General features: G+C 31.4%; 1 protein-coding gene across 9 annotated transcripts in view; it reads right to left on the reverse strand.

Annotated features, from left to right (window-relative positions):
• The window catches only part of LOC123207496 (probable disease resistance protein At4g27220), a 31,596-nt gene extending 22,762 nt beyond the window's left edge, over window positions 1-8,834 (reverse strand). For 2 of the 9 annotated variants that reach the window (XM_044624978.1, XM_044625009.1), the window contains exons 1-8: window positions 7,797-8,834; window positions 7,325-7,649; window positions 5,623-7,001; window positions 4,883-5,347; window positions 3,782-4,459; window positions 3,192-3,647; window positions 2,108-2,794; window positions 996-1,785 (exon numbers count right to left, since the gene is read on the reverse strand). In XM_044624978.1, coding sequence (XP_044480913.1) covers window positions 996-1,785; window positions 2,108-2,794; window positions 3,192-3,647; window positions 3,782-4,459; window positions 4,883-5,347; window positions 5,623-7,001; window positions 7,325-7,649; window positions 7,797-8,435 — 5,419 coding nt within the window. In that variant the 5' untranslated portion in view covers window positions 8,436-8,834. Of the gene's footprint in view, window positions 1-415; window positions 752-995; window positions 1,786-2,107; window positions 2,795-3,191; window positions 3,648-3,781; window positions 4,460-4,882; window positions 5,348-5,622; window positions 7,002-7,324; window positions 7,650-7,796 lie in introns of those variants that run through there. The other 7 variants (XM_044625039.1, XR_006500373.1, XM_044625001.1 and 4 more) reach the window with 6 other exon arrangements.
• Window positions 8,835-12,794: the final 3,960 nt, after the last annotated feature.

A 12,794-nucleotide genomic window follows, 5' to 3' on the forward strand; every position in this document is an offset into this window, starting at 1 on the left:
AGCTAAGATGACATTCGAGCTCAAGTCAGTTTAGCTCAAATCAAACTCTTATCATATAGTTGTTATGATGGTTTGAAATTGATAGTACAATGAAGCTATTAAACCAAATACTAAAGCAAATTTAACATGAGTCATTGCCATTAGATAAGGGTGTTTAAAACTGGTTAACCGAACTAGTTTGATAATTTTTCGGACCAAACCAATTGTTGGTTTAAAGAAAATCATAAACTGAAATGGAACCAAAAATATCAATTAACCAAACTGAGTTTTCAATTAATCGGTTTTGAATCTTATTTTTATTATTTTTTCCAAGTTTTTTTAAGTAGGTTCAATATTTTACAATTTTTAATTCAATTTTTTAAAATCAGTTTCATTCGGTTAACCTTTTGTAAAAAATTGATAAACCAGATTTTCTATATTTTTTAATCGGTATCCAAACTAGTTTTTCAAATAATCTATTTTTTGGATCAATTTTTATTCAAAAATCAATTCGATTTAGTTATCGGATATTTTTAAACACTCTTACCAAAATTTATATGATTGGCTAATGTCACTATAGTCCATTAAATTATTAATCAATATTATATTTAACCTTCCAATATCTTAAAATATAATACCCAAAATCTATTTAATCAATTGACTTCTTATGAATTATGTTTGAAAGGCAATGTAAACTCACCTAATACCACACACTTACCATGTGACTTTGCAGTTTGCTAGCATGGGAATCTTTCTCATAACTTTGCACAATCTGTAATTATAGAGAACAATGCATTAATGTTAAAAACAAAAATTGTGGAAAATTATATTAGAAGATGAAGAATTTCATCAATAAACACCTCACAACTACTTGAAATCACTTGAAATTACTGTAGCTTCTCACTTAGGATTTTAATTCAATACTAAAGACCATACATGATTGATTAGTGTTAATTCAATCAAGGAGAATGCAGAACTCTAATAAAAAATATATTGTTAAATAAACGAATATGTACCATTTTGTAATTGTTGTATGATTGAATTTAAGTCACTTGAACAACTTTTCCAATTCACTTCTAATAATCTTGGCATGCTTAAGCCTCCACTAGAGAAGGTTTTCATCTTGGAGCATCTACTCACATTTAATTCTTCCAAGAATGGGAATTTTAAGGTGTAATTCCCATAGTAGAAGTGTGTGAGACTTTCTAAACCAAGCAAATGCAATTTCTTCAATTTCCTAAAAACAACTTCACCGTTTGATATATCTCCTTCATTTGCTAATACTTCTACCATCATTTCACATTTTTCTATTGACAAGCTTTCAAGACACTTTAGACTTCTGGTTATTGAGGATGTCATTAAGTTTTGCATTCCATTACAATGACGTACACTCAAAGTCCTTAGATTTTCAAGTGACTGTGAAGGCAGCAGCAAAGTAGTCAAATTGTGACAATAGTTTACATATAAAGAATGAAGATTTTGAAGAATTGAGTTCAATCGGGAGTCTTGCTTTGAAATGCATTTTAAATTAAAAAGCCCCTGCAATTCTAATGTTTCAAAGTTTGTGAATACTCCAATGTCCTCTTCACCTTCTTTAAACGAGAACAGTTCTTCGTATGAACACACTTTCAATATAAGGTTTTCAAGACTGACAAACTTTTGAAGGATTTGAATCGGAATATATGTATATTCATCCTTAATTAATTCAAGAGTTTCTACTATGCAAAAGTTCTCCTGAAACTCTCCTTGCCAAATCGCCATAACATCCCTTCCATTTAATTTCAATGTCTTTATATTGGAGTCAACCTAAAGAAAAATCATGTGTCAATCAATTCAAAATTAATTTTATCTTAAAAACATATAAAAAATTTAAATATGTTCAACAAAAACCAAGGATAAAAGAAAATATAATGAATTGATAGCCAATTGTATCCTAGTAAAAGGGCGTAAAAATGTGTGATGACTTCTAGTTAAATAATAACGCTTAGTATATGCACAAATTAATATTTTTTTTAATGTGGAATCATGGTCAACATTTTAAAAACAAATTTATTAAAATTAACACCCAAAATATGTTATTATTAAAAAATTGCAGAAATCTATTTAAGCTAATTAATTGAATGCATACCTCTTCTTTGTATAATTGTTGTATAGTTGAATTCAAGTCATTCCCTTCATTTTCTACCTCCTTTCTCCCATAATTGATTTTGTGTAACATTGGTGTGCTTAACATTCCTTGACAAAAATACTTCATATTGAAGCATCCTTCTATAATTAACTCTTCCAAAGATGAGAAATTGAAAGAGTAATTCCCAGAGCAAAAATATGAGAGACTATATAAACCTTCAAGTGACAACTTATTCAAATTGTTAAAAACAACTTGTTCACCACTCGATGTTGCATCTCCCTCGTTTTCTATAATTTCAATTAGCATGAAACACATTGATATTTTCAATTCTCTCAATTGTACCAAACTTCCAGCTGTTGAAGGTGTTATTAAGTTAACCAACCCACTGCAAAATTGTACTTTAAGAACTTTAAGATTCTGGAAAGGTGTAGACAGCAGTGGACTCAACAACTTTTCACACGAAGATACATGTAGAACTTCAAGACTTGGAAGATCTGATAGACTCTTAATTTCTTTGCAATTACAACAACATAGTTGAAGCTCTTTCATATTGTGAAATCTCTGAAGGGATTCAAGTGGAATGTATGCTAACTCATCCAAAGAGATTTTAACAGTTTTAGATTGATTTTGCCAAGTAATTTCTACTGAATCATTCCGTAATTCAAAAACCTCCAAATGGGAGTTGATCTACAAATTCATCAAAACAAAATTCAGTTAGCATTTGATATTCTTAAAACAAAACTTTAATCCAGTTACACTAATTTTGAATTTATCATCCTTTTTAGTATGCATGCAAGTTGCACATTTTTCTCAAAGTAAAAATAAATATTTATTGTTGATTTCTAAAATCATAATTGATAATCTATTAAAAAAATAGGAATTAAATGACTTTAATTGATATAATCCTAAAGAGAAATCGATCAAATCAAATATATATATTTGAGTTAAATTTTCTAAATTTAGTTACAAGGAAAATTAGAGAAGATAACAAATTCCATATTTAATCTTTTGAATAAAATGTTAAAATATATATAGATGGTGTTACTATTTTTTTTCAAGAAACAATGAAATAAGAGATTCATACCTTATCTTCCAAGAAGATAGATTTTGGATCCAAAATTTTAAATTCAATCTCCTCATTGTTTTTTTTGAAGCTCAGATACTTGGCACAATTTCTCACCACCAACTCTTTCAACTTTGGCCATTCTGAAGTATGCATTTCATGGTAGAAAACAGTAAGATTTGGTAGATTTTCAAGCTTCAATAAGGTTAAATTCGGAAAGACAAAATTGACCATAACATTTACTCCTTCTTCTTTTGCAACAATCTCTTCTAAAACCTTACAATCCCCTATCATTAGTTGTTGAAGTTGGTGGAGAATTTTGACAATAGAAGGTGGAAATGCATATTTTATATTTCCGCAATTCCAAAGGATCAACCGTGTCAAATTTTGATAGAAGGAAGTTGGATGCTGGTTGTAGCAAATTTCTGTAGAATTATCATTGTGGAATGTCTTGTACTTGAAATCAAGGGAGATTTCCTGCATTTAAAGTTGATAATTTTTTCAATATAAAGTAATTAAAAATTGCATTAATTCTTTGTCTCTTTTTTAAACTAACTAAACTTACATAAATAAGTAATTACAAAAAACAAATTAATTGATTGCCTATATACCTCATCTTTCTTTTTGCACAATCCATTTATGATTTTACCAAGATCATTCCCCTCGTTCTCTATTTCCTTGTAATTGACTTTGTGCAGCTTTGGAGTGTTTAACATTCCTTGAGAGAAAGTCTTCAAGTTGGGACAATTTTCTATAACTAATTCTTCTAGTGATGGGAAATTGAAAGAGTAATTTCCAGAGCAAAAGCATGTAAAACTTTCTAACCATTGAAGTGACACCAACTTCAAATTTTCAAAAACAATTTCGGTACTACTTGTTGCATCTCCCTCATTCTCTACTATTTCAACAAGTATTTTACAAGTTGATATTTTCAATTCTCTCAACTGCATCAAGCTTCTAGCCATTGAAGGAGTTGTTAAGACAACTAACCCATTTACATACCAAACTCTGAGAACTTTAAGATTCTGGAAGGAAGCTGAAAATGGCACTAGACTCCTCAAGTTGCAATGGAATTCTACTGCTAGATATTCAAGATTTGGAAGATTTGATACACTCTTAATTTCTTTGAATTCACAAGCATGTAGTCGGAGCTTTTTCACACTTTGAAATCTTTGGAGTCCAAGTAGAATATTTGCTGAATTGTAGATCATAAGATCTTTATATTGACTCTTCCATGTAATGTCTGTCACACTATCCCTTAACATAAAATTCTCCAAATTGTGGTTGATCTACATATTCATTAAAAAAAAGTTTAATTAAAGAATTATTCGTTATTACATACTTTTTATTTTTTGGAAAAACTTAATTTTTTCCTGTTTCCTTTGAAATCAGTCAACTCATTAAACCATGCAGCTATTAAATATATTTCTAATAAAAATCAAATTATATTTTTCGATTTCACAACTTAGTATTACTTCAACAGAAAATAAAAATAAAAGAGATGGTATGAATCACATAATGCAATTAAAATGTGTGACTCATATTAGATAGAGTCTATAGATAATTTGTTTCAAAATTACACTATTTTTTGCTCGTCTACTCCCGTAACAGAATTGTCCAAATTCAATTGATCATTCATTTTTTTTTTCTAGATTTTTGTTCAAGCAAAAATAAACATTAAGAATCACATATTTAAAACAAGAGATTTGTACCTTATGTTCCAAGCGAATGAATTTTGACTCTGAAATTTGAAGTTCACCCTTCGTATTATCATTTTGCAAGCCCAAATATCTTGGAGTGAATTTTTGACAATTCTCTATCTCCAACCATTTTAACATCGGCAATTCTGAAACCTGTATTCCTAGATAAAAAATTGTAAGTTTTGGTAATTTTTTGAGCACCAATTTGGTTACCTGTGGAAAGATAGAATTAACTACAAGTTCTGCTCCTTCTTCTTCAACAATCTTCTCTAAAGCCTCACAATTTATTATCTCTAGGCATTGAAGTTGTCTGAGGTTTTTGACTATGGAAAATGGAAACACATATATCATCTTTCCACATCTCTCCAATGTCAGTTGCTTCAAATTTTGAGAGCGAGGGGTTGAAATTCGACTATCCCAAATCTTTCCCAAACTAATATTGTGCAATACCAATGTCTTAAAATTGGTAAAAATAACCTACAACCAAAGTTAATTGTTGTTTTAATATATATGAACATATACAAGAAGAAAATAAAAAAGAAATAATTTAATAAAATCAATTTGACAGAAATTGCATTGTATGGAGGATCAATAGAACAATTTGTTAGTGAAATAGAATTGAAAATTTAAATCACTAGAAAAAAGTTGCAAAAAGAGAAGGAAAAATAATACAACACGAATAAATGTGAATAAGCATAAAAGAAAACAAGAATATATAATGGAGAAATAAAAGAAATTCAAGTCAGTCAAACCTTTTCATTAAACAGGGGCATGATTTCATTGGACTGCAAATCAAAATTTGAATGATCAACATAGTTCTGCTCTTCTGAAGATTCAGCTAAGCATAAGAGTTCAATATCCTTAAATCCATATAATTCTTCTAGTGACCTGATAGAATTAAATTTAAATTTCAACATCCTCAAAAGCTCATGTTCCCCATAATGCTCAAGTTCGCCATATTCTTGATATGGGACCGAAAAATCTCCTACTGATATTTTGTACCTTTTAGGCTCTTTGGCAAATAAGTTTTTAGGTAGCACATTGTTATCTCTAACATCCAATTCTACACTCGTGAGATTAGACAAGAGCTTTAATTCCTTGAGTACTTCAACCTTCCACTGAATAGGGCAGCCCTTTATATGAAATTCCTCTAATTGCAATAGTTTTGATATGACATTTGGCACAATAACTTGCAATCGTTTACAATTGCTTAAATCTAATAACTTGAGTTCAATCAATTGACCTATTTCTTCAGACAACTCCATAATACATGAATGTTTCAAGCTAAGGACTTTTAGTTTTTTTAGCTTTCCAATAACAGCAACATCGTTAATTGTGCTATTATCTAAACATAATGTTTGAAGGTTTTTCAAAAGATGAAGGGATGATGGCAATGACAATCTGTGTAGCCTAAATAAATTTAAAACTTTGAGCTTCGGCATCACTATGAAGAAGTCCTCCGGCATTGTGAAGTAAGAGTTGGGCATATAGAAATATTCAAGAGCTGGATAATCCAAATCATTAGACCAAATTTGACTAATAATAGTACTGCTACCATGTAGGGAGATTTTTGTGCATTTCTTGAGTTTAACGCTATCCTTCCATTCCTGTTCAATGTCATTTTTTGCTGTAAATACATGATAATCAACGTATGCTATTGTTATAGCAACAACACGAACTGCATCATGCATAGAAAATTGTTCGCTTCTAACCCCGTCTAGTAACAAACTAGCATCTTTGAGGTCACGAACCAATTTATCCAATCGATCTCGTGCATCTTGCATTGTCAAATTAGCTCCTTCAAGTATATCCAAACACACAACATGTTTGAATAAGTCTGAAATGGAAGTATTATTTTCCATTAGACTGGAAATTAAAAACATTTTCTTAAGTTCTTCATCCCTTAAATAATTGTAACTTAAGGCCATCTTCATGTATTCCTTTTCTAGGAGTCCTATGAACTTTTTTGGTGATGGTGCTCTTAATTCTCGCAATGCTACTTTCCAATCAGTTGGATGACTCTTGTTTCTTAATGCTTTTGCTATAGTGCAAATGACGATGGGCAATCCTCCGCATTCCTTGCATACATCCTTCGGTAGAGAATTCAATTCACATGTTTGTATAACATCACCTGCAAAAAGAGAGAGGATAATACTAACAGCAATTTCTATTTGCATGTATTCTTTGGATAAGCAAAAATAAGAAAAGTTGAAAATATTGAATTTCACCCTTTTCTTAAAAAATCCATAAAATTTTTTATCTAAATGAATACCACTTTATAATGTCAAATGACAAACAAAAAACACATTACTACATTAAACTTAAAATTTATATGTTAAACCAATTAAAATTGTGAAAATTTTATAAGGACTAGAACTACATTAATATATCCCGACATTATAAAAGTGAACAAACCAGAAAAACCTACAAGTGAAAATTCTACAACAAGATTACCTGCCATGTTCCTGAATAGGTTCCAAGCTTCATTTTCTTCTAAAATGCCCATCTTGAAATTATTTGTGGAACCCATCTTCTGCAATGCATCTAAGTTTCTTGTCGTGAACATTAGTTTACATCCCCCATGATCCATTTCAGAAGGAATACCGATAGTCTTGAGATCAACATCTTCCCAAATATTGTCTAAAATTAAAAGGATCTTCTTACCTCTCTTCAATCTCTCATATAACTTATTTGCTCTTGCACTGTCGTGACTGAAATTTACGCCTAACTTCTCTGCAATTTCTGTTTGAACCTTTTTTATATCCAAAGTTTGTGTTACCTATAAGACAAAATAATATGGCCAGTTAAGAACAACAAACAGAGCGAAATAATTGTAAACTAGTTTGACTATGATTAATTTGACTCAAGTAATAGCAGTCATAATAATTATTACTCAAAATAAGCATAAGAAAGTGAAAAAAATTACTTCAACAAAAGCAATGTCCTCAAATAGATTATCCTGCTCCGCTTTCCTTCCAACTTCTTGCACAAGAGTGGTCTTCCCAATACCACCCATCCCATAAACACCAATCATGTACACATTCTCATCATTTAAAGCATCCCATACATTCTTCATAATGGAGTTTCTTGATTCGAACGTCAAATAATCTTCGCTAGATCTAAGCCAGATATCTTGTTGAATAGTAGGAAAGGAAACTTGATCGAATTCCTTTTCCTGCTGGAGGAGGGGATCAATATCATCCCACTTTAATTTGAAAGCTTTCTTGCTTTGCTTGTAGTTGGAGCACAATCCTTTAAAACATGGAGGGTTGTTTGTCTTCTCTTGAATCAACTGCTCTGCTTCTGTAATTGTCTTATCCACATCCTTCAGCCAGTCTTTAACATTCTGTTTGATCTCTTCCACATTTCTTTCAGCAACAGTAACCTTATGCTGAACTTCGTCCCTTGTATTCTTCAGCTTCTTAACTTCCTTTTCCAGCTTTTTGAAATTGGTACTGTACTTATACAAGTACTTAAATTGACGCCAAATTGGAGCAGCCAACCATTTGCCAACTTCAAGGACAGGACTCAACACTCCCCCAATACTCCCGGCAACATCAACCATTTTTTTTTTCAATTTTTTTTTTTTTGAAAAACAGAAGAGAAGTAAAGCAGATGAATATAATCAAAAGACAAGTATTAGACAGAACACGATCAAACACAAGTTTCAAAATTAACAATAAATAAGAGAAATGAAAAAAGAAATTTATATAGTAAACGAGAAATAACCGAATGCAAAAACTTTTTTTTTTTTTAAGAAATTAGATAATACCGAAACGGAATTTTTTTTCAAACCGGAAATAGGGAAGAAAAAATTTGAAATAAAGAAAATAAAAGAGAGACCTCAGGTGCGAACTGGCGAAATCGAAGGATATGGGCTCAGGGAGGTTTGTCAGTGAAAGAATTTTTGAGTGGTTTTGAATGACTCAGAGAGATTTCAGTGGAGAAAAATCAGTTGGTCATGATTCATTATCAACTCAAAGTTCTACGAAATTCGATTGATTTGACAATGGAAACTCACCACCGTGTGAACACAACATTTATTAAAGTGTAAGAGATGAAAAGGGATTTTCTGGTCAATACAGGTCATAATGTCGGTATGGACCTGTTGGATTTTAAGTCTAAGAGCATCAATGGGCTTCATGACCACATATCTTCCACCACGTCTAAGGAGTTGTCACAGAAAATGAACGAAATATTGTCATCCTCTCATTCATATTGGCCCCATATTTAATATTATTTTAGGCCAAATAACAATTTCCACCCAAGGTTTGATACAAAGTCATTTTTACTTATTAATTATCAAAAACTAAATACATATCCATATATTAAATTTTATTATTATTATAAAGAATAAAATCATCATGTAAAATTTTATTTAACTAATTATCATTTAAAAATTTTATTTAAACTCATATTTTAGATTATCCCTTAAGTTAAAAAAATAGCTTATTCCCCCATATTACTTTTTTCTTTAGGTTTCAAAACTTGCTATTCCCCCAAGGTCCTAGGGCTTCCTTGGTAAATTTTCAAAATCTCTCACATTTTTTTCCCTGTGGTCACCACCCCAAGATTTTGAAATATTGTTGACACACACCCTGATCTCTTATTTCAGTTTCTGACGTCACGTCTAGTATCAGTCTCTAGTGAGTTTGCTCTTTCTCAGTGACCTCTAGACGCGATTTTTCTTTTTTTTCATTGTCATCAAGCACCTCCTTCTCAGTTTCCTGTCGCCATATTCCACTGAGATCGAGTAGGTCTAATGTGCTCCACTTCGCAGGTGCTAACCTTCCTCCCGGATGACTCCCATCAACTGAATAAGGGCAGAAATCAAGTGAAATCTCATAGGAGAAGTAACTCGACGACAGAGGAGAAAGCCATTTGTAATGATCAAAAATTTAAACTGAAATTGAAGAGGGGTGAAACTGTAATTTTTCAAAAAACAGAGGGTAGCATGTGTGGAGAAAATATGAGAGTGCAAACCCTAGATTGGGGGGAGGGGGGGAGGGAGTCATTTTTTAAACTTATGAAGTTTGAGGTTAAGGGAAAATAAAATTTAAAACTTAAAGATAATAATAAAAATATAAGTTTGAATAAAATTTTTAACTAATAATTTTATTTTAGATAATAATAATAATAAAATTTAATAGATAAATAAATATTTAAATTTTTAATAGTTAATGGATAGAAAATTGGCATATACTAAACTTTGGGTGGCAAATATTTTGTCATATTTTGGGTGGCCGACAAAACTCCAGTTTGGCTCTATCTGGATTCATGAAATACTATTATTAGCCAAGCTAATAATTAGCACCAGTTCATCTAGCACCAGCTACCTACTCTTGTCACCCTGGTGAACGTCATTAATGTCATATTTATTTCTCACAGTCCCCATTAGAGTTCTGTAACCGAGCTGCATGTTTTCTTCTTCCACTCGTTTGAGTAATCATAATCATACAGAACCAGCCATCTATATTGCTTAATTTGGATCCTTATTAGCTGTAGAACTGTCAGACTCCGTCAATAAGTATTACTTGTGTGTTAATTTTTACATGTTTCTGAGTTTGATTTTTCTTTTACATAACACAGATGTCATCAGACGGTCCAAATCATAATGAGTTCGATTTTGAGTTCCTGGGGAACACTACAGGTGAACCTCACCTTGTCCAAACCAATGTGTATATGAATGGCGTAGGTAACAGGAAGCAGAGGATGGACCTGTGGTTCGTCCCCACCAAGGACTCTCACACTAATTCCCGCCAGGGGAACGAATCTTCGATGACTTTTACATGCCCCTTGGGTCCCATTCAGATCTACAAGAGAAACATGTATACTCTGCAACGTCTCCTTCAATCACCGTGGCTTATCGCAATACCATACACGTCAGACCCCACCCAGTTTCTTTATGATTCCAAATGACTCCTCTGGTTACAGGGGTAAAAATATCTCGTTCATTTTAACCCACGTCTTTGCGAGATGAATTGTCTAATATCTATATAAAAATGTTTCAGATTTATGATGGATGAGACCCCAATTAGAGCGCACACCAACTTGGAACACAAAGGAATTCCCTTTCCAAAGGATCAACCGATGGGCGCGTACAATTCAATATGGAATGCGGATGAAAACTGACTGAAGCCATGTCGTAGCCTCATACACTGGCTTTGAAATTGATCTTCCTTCTACTTAGGTAGATAATTAATCTGACAAAAGTAAATGCACCACGATTACCCTTCAATCTTCCTTGGGTGGCTATTGCACCCAGTTTCTGTGCACTTCAAAACTGTGATCTTAATTTCTATTAAAATTTTGTTGTTTGTCCTTTAATCAATTATGTTAAAAAAATAAAATTTTATCTAATTTTCTATAATATCTTCACGTACGTTCCAAAGATATTTATGTTTTTTTACTCTACTTTAAGATATTTTTAGTCTTAAACATATATGTTCAAATGTATGTAGATATATATAGATATATCTAAAACAAAAAGAAGAAAACTACAAAAAAAATATATATATATAAAATAAGCCAAAAAGGCTAAAAGACAAACCAAAAGGCATTTTCATCTTCTTCTCCTGCCCTTTCGAGAATCTCAGCCTTTTTCATGTTTTTTTTCTTTGTTTTTTGAAGACAAACGGAGAATTTAAAGGGGTTTTGGAAGACAAAGTAAGAAAATAAAAGAAGAGAAAGCACTTTGGAAGTCTTGGTAACCAAAAGATCTCCTTCTTTTTCTATTAACTATGTTTATATATATTGGATGCATGTTATATGAATATGTTAGTATGTTTTGGTGTTCATTTAAGGTGATTTTGGTGATAAAAAAAGTAAAACAAAGAAGGGAGAGCCAACTTGACAAAATTTGGCTTAAAACAAGGTAAGTGAAATCATTTTTGGTATGTTTCATGTTTTATGTTTTTTTTTCCTTTTCTCTATGTTATAAATGACGATTTTAAAGTTGAGAAATGTTATTTTGCTATTTGGGGTATCCATGTATGTGATTTTGTTCATGGCAATTGAAAAATATTTATAATTTTACCACTAATTTCGTCCTACATTTTGGTTGTCTTATCTGATGAATTATGAGTGCTACTATAGTTTGTTGAAAAGCTCTTTGAATCCTCTTTTCAATGATATATAGATTGTCTGAATTAGAGACCGTTGGACTATTAAATTGCATGAACAAAAAGACCACATTACCAAATAAACATTAAATACAATTTTTTGCCACTGATTTTGTCCCATGTTTTTACTACTGTATCTGATGAATCATGAGCTTTGTTATAGCTCTTTGAATTCTTTTTTCAATGATATATAGCTTATATGAATTAGAGACTATTTGGACTATTAAATTACATGAATAAAAAGACTGCCTGCTAAGTGAACAATAAATATAGTTTTTTTACCACAAATTTGCTTCTCACCTTTTGACTTTTTATTTGATGAATCATGAGTGTTGTTATAGCTTTTTGGAAAGCTCTTTGAATTCTCTTTTCAATGATATATAGTTTGTATGACTTTGGAGACCATTTGGACTATTAAATTGTTTGAACAAAAAGACTGTCTTACCGAATGAACAATAATTATAGTTTTTGGAAAGAAAGAAAGAAGGAAAGAAAAGGAGGAGAAAAAGAAAAGAAAGAAAGGAAAGGAAAGGAAAGAAAGAGAGAAAAAGAAAAGCAAGAAAGGGAATTTGGGGCTTAGGATTCAGGGATCGTCCTAAGAATATGGTCTAATGGTGTAACATCCCTCCTTAGAAGTATTATCCATCGAAGGAGAAATGTTATGAATTAATATCCAGAGTGTCTATTTTTTTCTTTTAAAATACTTTTAAATGAACACATCACTAAAAGTGTTTAGAAATTATTTTAAGAAAACTGAAAATCTGGAAGCGAACAAAAGATGTATATACTCATATGAAAACTTA

This window comes from Mangifera indica, chromosome 2, assembly GCF_011075055.1.
Source record: "Mangifera indica cultivar Alphonso chromosome 2, CATAS_Mindica_2.1, whole genome shotgun sequence".
Classification (NCBI taxonomy): Eukaryota; Viridiplantae; Streptophyta; class Magnoliopsida; order Sapindales; family Anacardiaceae; genus Mangifera; species Mangifera indica.